The sequence below is a fragment of the Astatotilapia calliptera genome, chromosome 3, assembly GCF_964374335.1.
Source record: "Astatotilapia calliptera chromosome 3, fAstCal68.1, whole genome shotgun sequence".
Classification (NCBI taxonomy): Eukaryota; Metazoa; Chordata; class Actinopteri; order Cichliformes; family Cichlidae; genus Astatotilapia; species Astatotilapia calliptera.
Genome location: NC_137424.1, coordinates 71,186,310 through 71,199,008, shown reverse-complemented (window position 1 = coordinate 71,199,008; position 12,699 = coordinate 71,186,310). Strand labels below are relative to the sequence as shown.

Genomic DNA, 12,699 nt, shown 5'->3' with positions numbered 1-12,699 from the left:
GGCCTCGGACCGGTACCGGTCCGTGAGTCGTTTGGTACCGGGCCGCGTGAGTTGAGGCTCAGGTGTGAAATGCATGGTTTTCAGGGTTTTTATCGGTTTTCAGCGTTATTTTGTTATCGTTTTGATCATTAACTCGGTTTTCCTGGGTCTTTTCACGTGTGTTATGAATAAATCTTCTTTTTTTCCAGTACCAGTACTAGTTTTATTTTGTTGTATTTATCTGCGACCCCTTAAAGGCCGGTCTGTGAAAATATTGTCAGGCATAAACCGGTCCGTGGCGCAAAAAAGGTTGGGAACGGTTATTTAAATCAAATAACTTAAAACATAATTTAAAAAATTATGCTGGACATCTATATTGAAACTCAGTTTGTATGGCCCTCATGTGCTTCCATGCATTCCTAACAATGTCAGGGCATGTCCGAATGAAACTGCAGATTCTGTCCTGGGAGATCTGGTTCAAGACATCACTTAAGATCTAGACAGTCTGAGATGCAACTATGAAGCATTAGATGGACTGAAACATAACATAACAGCGATGTTCTCTTGGATTTATGTCAGTTGAGCCTCGGGGCCAATCAATAGTATCAATTCCTTAACCCTGCATACTCTCACCACAGGGAATTGTTGTATACCAAGAGGAACCCGCTGCACTAGCATAAAATCTGACAACAGACATTCACACCAGTGGCCTGCTGGAAGCAGACTTTTTTATAGCAGGTTGTTCCTAGTGACAGCGGATAGCAATGAGCTTTTCTACACACTGTGCCTTATTTACAGCTCAACTCAGTTCCAAGAATTTGTCTGGATGGAGCTCCACTGTCTTTGCAGACAGTTCTGCAGCTCTGTGGCCATGATCACATGAGGCTGTGCCCTCAGCCATCCTGCCCTTCCTCTTAAAGCTCTTACAGCTGAGCCACAAACCATGGCTACAGGATTATCTTGGATGTTATTTACCTGCCAGTTTATTAGCACTAACAACAGTCACCACTCATTTGCTGAAATAAGATTTTATGTATCAAATCATTTGAGGTTTATAAGATATCTAGGCCGATGCAGAGCATTAATGGTCTCAGGGAGTGGACACTGAAAGAGTTTTACAGGCAGAGGTTAATTAATTGCCGCTTTCCTCTGCTTTCCAACAACACTGTGACTACAGCTCCTGCTAGCTGTGACCTCCAAGTCACCCATTTGAGCTGCTAAACCAAATCCTTAGTGTCTGGCTATAAAATCAAACCATGATGGAGATGAAGAAACGCAGTTTTACCTCTCATCTTCATTTCACTCTGTTTCTCTTTGACCATAATTTGTCCATAACTGACATCTTCTGCAGCTCGATCATTCTCTGCAAAATACAACACGCACAGAGGACATCACTGAGATGGAATTATAAATACTGATATCCCATAAATGTAAAGCAGTACAGTTATACAGTACAGCACAATACATGTATATATATCCAAAAAGTTGATTCTGTTCATCTGGACGTAACGTTTTCAGTGGGAAAACATTTCGTCACTCAGTGACTGAGACTCCTTCAGTCTCAGCTGACTGCAGGTTTCCCCAATCTTATAAACAGTACATTTGCATAATGACTGAAACCAGCCCACTGAAGGAACAATGGGCTGGGAGGTCGGTTCCTTGATCATTAATATGCAAATTGTCACGACAGTTGATCAACAACCACAGATCAAAGCCCACTGATCATTAATCAAAGACTCAAGGAGGAGTCTCTGGATGGCATTACCTTGGCCTCCAGTAACGCTGTGAGGAACCTTGGAGTCATTTTTGACCAGGATATGTCCTTCAACGCACATATTAAACAAATATGTAAGACTGCTTTCTTCCATTTGTGCAACATCTCTAAAGTTAGAAATATCCTGTCTCAGAGTGACGCTGAAAAACTAGTTCATGCATTTATTACTTCCAGGCTGGACGACTGTAATTCATTATTATCAAGATGTCCAAAAAACTCACTGAAAAGCCTTCAACTAATCCAAAATGCTGCAGCAAGAGTCCTGACAGGGACTAGAAAGAGAGAGCATATTTCTCCTGTTTTGGCTTCCCTTCATTGGCTTCCAGTTAAATCCAGAATTGAATTCAAAATCCTGCTCCTCACATACAAGGTCTTAAATAATCAGGCCCCATCTTATCTTAATGACCTTGTAGTACCATATCACCCTATTAGAGCACTTCGCTCTCGCTCTGCAGGCCTACTTGTTGTTCCTAGAGTATTTAAATTGAGTATTGTGTAACCACAATCAAAAACAATTTCCACCAAACTAAAACCAAGTCAAACTCTTATAACGTCAAAGCTTTTTGTAATTATGAGGAGATAAATTCTGAAAATGTTCCTGCTCTTTTCAATTTTTACTAAAGCTCTTCTAGAGAAATGATATGTGCTTCATATTGTCTCAGTTGTCACAAATGGATAGAGAGACATATAATTCACAATGGGAAACATAAATTGTATGAATAATTATAAATAAAATGTTGTACTATTTTTGAACGGTCTATTGATACTTTAAAATTGTGCCAAGTTAGATGAAATTACAGTTTGAGTGCTGTCTGCTCAGCTTCAATTCAGCTCATTGGATTCCCAGAACTGAATCTGAGGACTGTGTTTGTGGTTTTGGAGAATTTGTAATACAATTACCTCACAGATAATAACAAGTCCTGTGTGGATAAGAGTACTTGAGAAGTCTTTGTTCCAGTTTTGGCCAATGAAAATCTAACATTGTGTTTGGATGCTACTTAACAGTAATTAGCATGATTCTGTGACGGTGTTATGCTCCCATAAAGTCTGTGGATACAAAAACGCTATCCAGCTATTTCATAGTAGATTACAGCTGTCTTGGAGTGCGAGGCGGGGACAACCTTGGACAGGTTGCCAGTCTATCGCAGGGCTAACACACAGACCATTCACGCTCATATTCACACCTATCAGCAATTTAGATTGATCAATTTAACTATCCCCACAAACGGCATGTTTTTGGACGGTGGGAGGAAGTGAGAGTACACAGATGGAACCCACGGAAACACGGGGAGAACATACAAACTCCACACTGAAAGACTCCAACCTGATGGTGGAATTGAACTAAGGATTGTGCGGCAACACTGCACCACCGTGCTGCCAATCTAAACTCAATAAAATAAAATCACACATTCAAAATCTGTAACAATCAGAAGTCTGAGTCTCACCTTCAGGTTTCCTGTGAACACATCTTCTCACCAGTAGAACCAGTAAGACCAGTAGAACAACAACACAAACTGATCCAACACATGACAACACAGTTATGACAGAGGAACCAGGAGGAGAGGAGGATGTAGGTGGAGGTGTGGATTTAGGTGGAGGTGTGGTGGTGTGTTTCCCTAAAATAAAGCAAACACAGTCATTAAGTTGTCGTCACATTGTGAATGTTGAAAGCTGCAGAAACACAGACAGGTGAGTGTGTCACCTGTGACAGTGATCCAGCTGGAATTAGACTCTCCATGACCGCTGATGTCACACTTGTAGAGGCCTTCATCAGACCTGGAAACATGCTGGATGGTCATGTGACCTGTAGGCTGCTTCCTGATGAGGGAGCCATCTTTATAGAAAGCAGCTGGGAGGTTGGAGGGAGTGGTCTTTGTTTTACAGAGCAGAGTGACGTCATCTCCCTCCATCACAGGGAGGACAGGACTCTGCAGGATCACTGATCCACCTCAACACAGAGACAAACTACAGCATTTCATCCATTTACACACAGCTTCATCAACACTAACTCCACACACTCAGCTTACCAGTGACTGTCAGGTTAACCATGTTACTGATGGGACCCTCTCTGGACTCACACCAGTAAACTCCACTGTCAACTGTGTCAGTGTAACTGATGTTACAGGAAGAACCAGCTGGTTTTCCCCATCCATCTGTTCCACACTGAGTCCTCTGTTGTTCTCTTGTGTTTCTCCTCAGAGTCCATCCAGCAGAGCTGTCGTCCTCCTCACAGCTCAGAGACACAAAGTCTCCTTCAAAGAACTGAGACCTGCTGGGACTCACAGTCAGACGAGCTGTGAGGGTTACAATGAAACACGGTTTCATTTGATACCAGGATGGACAGAAAGTAGTTTTAAGTAGATATCCATTGTGAAACATGAACCCAATCAGGTCATATTAGTGAGCATTTCTCAGGTTTAAACGGTGACAGAAGAAGGTTACTGACCTTGGTTTGTTGTGCAGCTCAGCAGTGAGATCAGAACTAAAGAGAAATGACACTCAGGTTGATTTGAGGTGAACATAAAGAACAACTCCACACAAACAGCTGACAAACACACAAACTCATCTCTGATATATTGGTTCATTTTCTATGTAATGCCAGCAACATGTCAAAGTTTAGAGCAAAGATAAAGAGTCAGTTCAGACCTGCAGTTGGTCCTCGTGGTGTTTTGAACTTGAATTCAGCCTGATTTGTTTTTCATGTCTTCTCCTCCATCATCAGTTATCAGGAGAGCAGACAGTCAAAGTACAAGAATTCAAACAAACACAGAGATTCTACTTACAGAGCAGACACAGCACAGATGTTTCCTTCATCGTCCTTCTCACTCATTTGAGCTTTTTTTCATTTCTCTCACTGACACCAAGTAAAGCCCGCCCTCTTCCTCTGAGCACCAGCTTTCTATTGGTTCAAACACAGAGGTCGGGACTAAATTATATAAAAGAAGATACAACTGATTAAAAAAACTATTTAAACATATAATTCTTAACACAGTGACCTGCCTCAGAAATTTATTGGTTCACACCGATGAAAAGAGAAATAATGAAATCTAATCTCCTCTGCTCTCAGTGATCTGTAGTTTGGTTGATGAACAAATCCATGTCCATGTAGTTACGTCCCCCTCAGTGAGAGAGGCAGATATGAGCTGAAACACAGGAATCAAACCAGGGACGCTGCTGTTATGGAGCTGAACTGGAACCATTCAGACACTGAGGCCCTCTGAACACATTTTAATTACAGCTGTGCAGAGACACACTGATGACTGACTGGAACACTATGATTCACATTTTACATTCACACCATCCTCACACATGGTTTATATATGACCACTAGAGGGAGATGTTGGGCTTTAAATGCAGCAGAATAACAGTCCGTTTCTAAAGCAAAACAAATGAAAAGGAATGCATGCACATTTCCTTGATAAAACAGTAGTGTTTTATTTCACGTGGATAAAGTTTGGAGTAAAAAGCATTTTATTCATACAGTCATCAGTCAGTTGCAATACTAAAACTTACTAAAAAGAGCATTAATGTGTCAGTTAGTAGAAGTAGTTGAAAACCAAAGTAGTCAGATACAACTAGTAGACAGGAAGACAAATAGGATTGACTCTGTAAATGTTGACAAACTTGTTCTTGCAACTCTTGAACTCTTGCAATGGAAAACTGAAACCGACTGAAGTAGTCGTGATTTTTTTAAGAAAACTGCAAAGGAAGGTATTTTTTGTCCACCTGTTTATCTAATCTGGATGCACTGCTCGAGGCCTTGGAGCAGTTGGAGAAGGATCTCAAACAGCTGTGTATATTTTAATACAACTAAAAAATAACTTTATGGATTCCAGGGAAATTAATGTTTACTCCAATTGAAAATGAAGGAACAAAAAATAATCTACATTTAATATGTTATGCTTGTGTTTATAGATGAAACTTGGATTTTTCCTTTTCTCCAAAAGTTGATTCTGTTCATCTGGATGTAGCGTTTTGTGGGAGAAACGTTTCGTCACTCATCCAAGTGACTTCTTCAGTCTCAGCTGACTGCAGGTTTCCCCAAGGATCGGGTCCCCGACACAAACAGAGTAACATAGTGTACTCTGTTAAGTGCAGGAGGATTGCCAGGATTTATACATCGGGGAAACCAAACAACCTCTGGCGAAGCGGATGGTACAACACAGAAGAACTACCTCGTCAGGCCAGGACTCTGCAGTCTGTTTACACCTACAGGCCAGTGGAGACTCTTTCAATGATGAGGATGTAACATCCTGGACAGGGAGGAACGCTGGTTTGAGGGTGGCGTCAAAGAGGCCATTTATGTGAAAAGGGAAAGACCATCTCTGAATCGAGGAGGGGACCTAAGGGTACATCTGTCACCATCTTACAATGCTGTGATTGCAGCCATTCCCCAACTCTCTGTGAATGGTACTCATGGCCATTGATCAATGGTCTTTGATCAGTGGGTTTTAGTCAGTGGTTGTTGATCAATGGTCATGAGAATTTGCATAATTATGATGAAGGAACTGACCTCACAGCCCATTGCTCCTTCAGTGGGCTGGTTTCATTCATTATGCAAATGTACTGTTTATAAGTTTGGGGAAACCTGCCGTCAGCTGAGACTGAAGAAGTCACTTGGATGAGTGACGAAACGCTTCTCCCACAAAACGCTACGTCCAGATGAACAGAATCAACTTTTGGAGATTTACTTTCCTGGATGATTGAGCATGCATCAAGACGATTTTTTCTTTTATTCTTCAAAAAAGATCCCAGCATTCTTGAACACATCTTGAACATGTCTAACAGCCTAACTGGATCAGCAGAACTACAGAAGATGGAAATATCTTCTTCAGCATTGCTCTACTGGACCTTTTGGCAAAGTAATTTTAAGTTAACATGAAATTTAAAACATTTGGAACATCTGGATCAACTAAATCACCACAGAAAAGTAACGACACAATATTCACTTTCCATCCATTCTCTTCCGCTTATACTTTTCAGGGTCATGGGACCTAGCTGTCTTAGGGCGAGAGGTAGGGTACACCCTGGACAAGGCTAACACAAAGACAGACGACCATTCACACATTCAAAGTTATGGGCAATTCAGTTACTGCATGTCTTTGGACGGTGGGAGAAAGCCGGAGTACCTGGAGGGAACCCACGCAGACACGGGGAGAACATGCAAACTCCACACAGAAAAAAACCTGATGGTGGAATTGAACTCATGACCTTCTTGCTGTGAGGCAACAGTGATAACTACCGTGCCACCGTTATTCAGTTTCCTTTCAAGGAAAATGTTTCTGCATTTTTCTTAGAGCATAAATGAATAAAATTGTCAACTGGAGAAAGAAAATACAGTAAATACCTGAAACACAAAGAATGAATAAAAACAGTCTGACAAATGATCACAATCATTTATTTATTTATCCTGATCAGAAGCAGCTGACTCATAAACACAGTTTCAGGTTAAATGTTTAATGTTAATGTAGAAATATCACCTTTGTGACTTGTGTCTCCGGCTGGAATAAAAACAGTGACTTTTCATTTACCAAGTAAAACAGCACAACAAACCTAATGTAACAATTACAACTTGTTACATGAATAACAAACTGTAAGTGCGGGAATACATCAGCGTGTATATTGAATCACACTATACACACTATTACATTTGCTTTTGAATGACTCCAATGTGGGTAAAATCTGCATTAACTGGTTAAAAAAAGCTTTTGACTTAAATAACTTTTACGGTGACAGAGAGCAAACAAATAAAGCACATAAATACATACATTAAAAAAAACGTCAAATTTATCAGCAATGACCAAACAAATTCGTATAAAAATAAAATTATATGTAACCAGCTCTTGAAATATTTAAACTGAGTCTCCTTCATGAAAGAAACAGTTGAAGTTTCAGAGGAAAATGACTTTGGACCTACATGGAACTTTTTTTGGTTTCATAATACTCTAATATTAGTAACCTCAGTTACACTTCATTCAGGTGTAGCAGAACAGGTAATCTTGTGGGAAAAGATTCTCTATAATCCAACTTCATCATCACATACAAATTTAAATCAAATAAAAATCTACAAGTTTGACAGCTACCTGATGAATCTTCAGCATTGTTAATTTCTGTCTATCATCAGCTCATCTGTTTTCTATCACTGAGAACTCAGAACATCAGCAGGAGACTCAGAGTCGATCTTTGTGACATTTCAAACAAGTGACTATTCAGCATGGATTGTCGAGTCTGCTTCTGTCTAGACTCCAAAACCAACAGCAACAACAAAAAGCAGACCAAAAACTGGCACACCGACTTTCAGTCCAACAGATCCATCCTTCACTTGTCCTCCTGTCTGACCTGCAGGTGAGAAACAGGTGTGAGGTGTCAGCTGTCAGGTAGGTGATGAGTGAAGAACAGAACAGAATCCATTTCCTCTTCAAACTGCTGTCAGACATTATCTACTGCACTCTGATCACATCACTCAGACCAGCTGCTTTCTACAAAGTCTCATCAACAACATCTTTAGAAACAAACATCAACAACCAGGAAGCAGCTTCACCTCTGATCACACACACACTCAACTCTACTCACTCACCTGGAGGAACAATGCTGAGTTTGGATGTGTTGATGATCTTTAAATTGGCTATCTCTTGGTTTGGTTCTCTCTGGGCAACTTGACACTCGTATGTTCCAGCATCATTAATCGTCACATTGCTTAGAATCAGAGACACGTCTCCATCCTTCATCTGTCTGTCCTGCAGATCCACCCGGTTCTTAAAAGATGGATGCTGGTTGACTGGAACAAATTGGTCATCCCGGTAAAAAAGGACATATTTCTCCCCCAGGTCAGCTCTGCTCCACTTTACTGCTATGATAGGGATCTTGTTATTTGCACGACATGGCAGAGTTGCGTTCTGTCCAGAGATTACTTCCTGGTCTGAAAGAGGAAACAAAACAGAGCAGAGAGGTTAAATATAATAATTTCTGGGGGGAGAAAAGGCCTGAGAAACCAGAACATTTGCTGAGCCTGATTGTCCAGCTCTGCTTCCTGTGACGGGACTAAGTCAGAGTCAGGATACCAGCTTGGAAACCTGTTAGATCAGCTAGCATAAAGAAATAAATGTAGAAGTAGTAATTTTAGTATATTATAATCATTTCTACAGGATGTTCTTTTAAAATATTTATACTTATAGTTTGGTGATAACAGTATTGACTTTTTCTTCTTCTTTACAGGTTGTAAGGCCTCCATGTCACACTAATCATCTGCATATCCTCCTTCACTATATCCATTAATGTCCTCTGAGGTCTTCCTCTTCTCCTTCTGCCTGGCACCTCCATGTTTGACACTGTTTTTCCAGTACATCCACAATCCCTCCAAACTATGTCAGACTTGCCTCTCAAATGTTACCTTCAAAGCACTCAACCTGAGCTGTCCTGTGATGTCTGACATCTTTGGCAGCTGGGTTTGGTTTGTGGCTAAGCTGTAGGGGGTGTAAGCTGAGAAATCAGGTCCACTGAGTAGTGTGGCACATCAGGAGAGCTTTTTTTTAATGATTTTCTCTCCCTATATAGTGGGTGCAGGGAGAGAGGAGGACACAGCAGTGTGGTGATGCTGCACTTCAAAGCCAAGCAAAGTGGAATGAACATTTGTCCTGTGTTATTAAATAAAAATGTTGTAAAGCACTGACTGCCATTCCCTGTGATCACTGAGCTGAACCTGCTATATGGTCACTGCTAATCTTGTCTGTTCTACTCATTCATATTATACTCATTTACTGTCTCGATGTCCACATACACTTCCTGCACCATCCTCATACGTCTCTGTTATGATGTGCTTTCTCTAAATCTATAAAGACTCAGTGAAACTCCTTCTGCCCGTCTCTATAGTTTTCCATCACTGGAGAGCACTTTCTCATCATCATACTCCTGCTCAATGATCAACACCTCTCTTTTTAACCAAGCTTCAAAAACACTTTCTCATAGTTCCATGGTGTGGCTCATGAACATTATCCCTCAGTAGTTACTGCAGCTCTGCACATTGCCCCACATATCTTACCTTACACTTCTCAAATGCATCTTTTCAGTCTCCAAGATTGTGTTAAACACTCTTATCAAAGAGTCCACTGTCCTCTCTTCAAGACATCTCCATGCATCTACAGGCATGTCATCTAGACCACTCATTGTCTTTCCACTTATCATCCTTTTCATAGCTGCCTGTTGCCAGTCACAATTGCCAGTATTTATGCTTGTGCTGGTGTGCATGTATTTGTTAACATGTAGTGCTCTTCTGATGTATTATAAGCCAACAGAAAAAAAAATGCTGGGAGTTTTTCTCTCCTGGATCTCCAGTCTTTGCTTTTCAGGGACAAGCATATCTATCCATCTATTTTTCCCCATTCTTTGTACATTCCCTCACCTTCATTCAGGTAGTTTCAGCCATCTTCCTCCCAGAGTTTGAGTCCTAATTACTGATGCTATTCTTTATATTCTATTACATTTTCTTTCTTTTTTAAATGTAAAACCTGCAACTAAAAGGCAGGAAATGCACAGAAAGACTTGACAGTGCTGAACAGGCTTGTCACAGTGGTCAAGGTCAGCACTAACCCAGCATGCAGTCACATTTCTAGATAGTTTCAAATCAGGTTACTCTGTGGGTTACAAAGCAGATTTCCTGCTAAAGCATAAATACCCTGTTACTCTATATCTCATGATTCACCGACTGTCCTCCATCAGTCCTCTTGCCTTCTTTTTCCCTCAGCACCTTCAACACTGGAGGCTGTCACTGTTATCCTGGGCCTTGACCGATCCAGTGTGGAAATATTACTGATGAGCTCCATGTTAGCTGTGGTAAAGAATTTAAGACAATTGGCCTTATTGACCAAACCGATGAGTTAGTGCTTGGGACCGACACTGGGAGTACACTGGCTTTTAAAATGAATAATACTTATTTTGTTCAGAGTATTTATGACATGACAGAACTGAGGTTGGAGAGGCCTCTGTCAATCTGTGGGCCCATGACCCCAACAAACTTTAGAGCTGTCGTTTCTCACAACATGTAACATGTGCGACTGAATGTTTTAATTTTATTTAGCTATCCACGGTTTACACTAAGAACCCACAGAGAACTTCACGCAGTGTTATCACCACCATGAGGGTGTGAGGAGTGTTGCAGGAGGCTCCACCCAGCCTCGTGTCGCCGTCACACAAAGAAACTACGAAAAAAATTATAATTATTTTAGAGAAACCAAATCCTCTCCATCTCAGAGAGAATCACAGTTCGGCTTATAACAGTTAAATCTCACCTGCAGAGACAAACCCGAAGACACCGAGAAACATAAAACAGCAGAGTGACGCAGAAGTTGCCATTTCCGTGTTTTCACTTTCTGATGACGTTAGCTTCTTCTTAGTGTTGGATGGATGGATGTTGGTACTTTTGGTATATCTTGTAACCTGAGTTTAACGCCTGAATATATTAATCAGTTAATCGTAATTGGTTAATCGTGAAATAAGGTTAAAAGTCATAACTACTTCCCCCACTCCAGTCAACACGTCCGATTCCTGTCCCTGCCGCGTTCCTGTCCAACGGAAATCAGAAACCCCGTGTCCAGCTCCATCACCCCTCCGGTAAATTGGATTGAGAGAAGTCTAACAAACCCAGATTTCCAATCCCAGGCTGCAGTAGTGCGCACAAAGAGTAGAAACTGGTACAACTTCTAATTTGTACAATGACCGTTGTGTATTTGTAACTCGGTGAATAAGTCATGCTAGGCACCTACATGTCTGTAAAAGTGCTTTTAACTATAATGGACGGACAATGCGCTGTATTGCTAACAATGGACGAACGACTCCGTTTTGCTACGAATAAAAAACATATCCTTCTTCCTCGCTTCTCTAATGTTAGTAGCACCGTTTCAAAGGTAACGGGAACGCAGCATGAAGACGTTCGTGGCCAACTTCTAATGAATCATTGGCTACATCACAGATAGCGACATTACGTTTAACCAATCAGCTTGTAGCATTTCTGTAGCGTTCTTCGTGTTGTTCCGGAACTCAGGAAATGTTTTGCGCTCCCATCTCCGTAACTGACAGTAGTAATGCGACGAAACTCACTCATTCTGTAGTTGAACGGTTGGGCTAAATTTTGAGGTGGGAGGTGTCTGCGCAGGATTGTTAGAAACTACTACATTTTTTGGCATAACGATTGTGACACATGGTTTATGCACTGATTTATGCCATAAGCCAATGTTGTAGTTTGGCATAGTATTTGGTGTAATTCTTTGTGAGTTGCATTTATTTTGATAGATGATAGAAATCTTATATCGGGATATAAGATTTTGGTTATGTCGCACTGCCCTAGTTGTTTTCCTTCAGTGTGCTCAAATGTCCGCTTTTGCTTTTGCTGCTGTCTGTTCGAGTCTTTAATGGAAAGAGGGAGACTGTTGCTCTGCCAGCCCATCATGACCCTCACCATGGTCATGGTTTTCATTCTTCACTTGCTTAGTGTTTATTTTTGCTTCTCCATGTATTTTGTTATTGATTTATTCCCAAAGTGTGGGCCAACGACCCCTGGTGGACTGTGAAGCTACCGCAGGTGAGCCACAGTAGTAACAGAAATTCAGTTTGAAATTACTGACCTGTATAAATGGAGTTAGTATAATATAATTGGTAATAGGAGGTGGTTAGTGTGTAATATTACTCATTACCCTGGACCAGATTTACTGCCCTTGTATTGAAATTTGTGTCCCAGCAGCAGGTTGGTCACACATCAGCATTAACACTTTGCATATGACTGGGCAGCAGTTTAGAGCCAGCAGCCTGTGCTGTTTATGTTTTTATAAAATACAGTTTTAATATCGTTGCCACTTTCTTTTGTTTTTAAATCAAGTGAAGAATTAAGTCATTTTCTGTTTTTTATGTGGGCCGCAGCACTCTTGACTTTATGAATGGCTGCCTTACTGTATTTA

General features: G+C 40.9%; 2 protein-coding genes across 3 annotated transcripts in view; both read right to left on the bottom strand.

The window, feature by feature from the left end:
* The window catches only part of LOC145425732 (uncharacterized), a 67,279-nt gene that overhangs the window by 1,512 nt on the left and 53,068 nt on the right, over positions 1 to 12,699 (bottom strand). The window contains exons 1-3 of one of the 2 annotated variants that reach the window (XM_080299060.1): positions 3,456 to 4,043; positions 3,199 to 3,369; positions 1,265 to 1,342 (exon numbers count right to left, since the gene is read on the bottom strand). In XM_080299060.1, coding sequence (XP_080155186.1) covers positions 1,265 to 1,342; positions 3,199 to 3,369; positions 3,456 to 3,663 — 457 coding nt within the window. In that variant the 5' untranslated portion in view covers positions 3,664 to 4,043. Of the gene's footprint in view, positions 1 to 1,264; positions 1,343 to 3,198; positions 3,370 to 3,455; positions 4,044 to 12,699 lie in introns of those variants that run through there. The other variant, XM_080299061.1, reaches the window with a different exon arrangement.
* LOC145425738 (coxsackievirus and adenovirus receptor homolog) lies at positions 7,136 to 11,632 on the bottom strand. Its single transcript, XM_080299081.1, has 3 exons — positions 11,038 to 11,632; positions 8,331 to 8,672; positions 7,136 to 8,092 (listed from the first exon to the last, which is right to left on the bottom strand). Exons 1-3 carry the CDS (start codon positions 11,099 to 11,101, stop codon positions 7,992 to 7,994), a joined length of 507 nt encoding a protein of 168 aa, XP_080155207.1. The 5' UTR covers positions 11,102 to 11,632; the 3' UTR covers positions 7,136 to 7,991.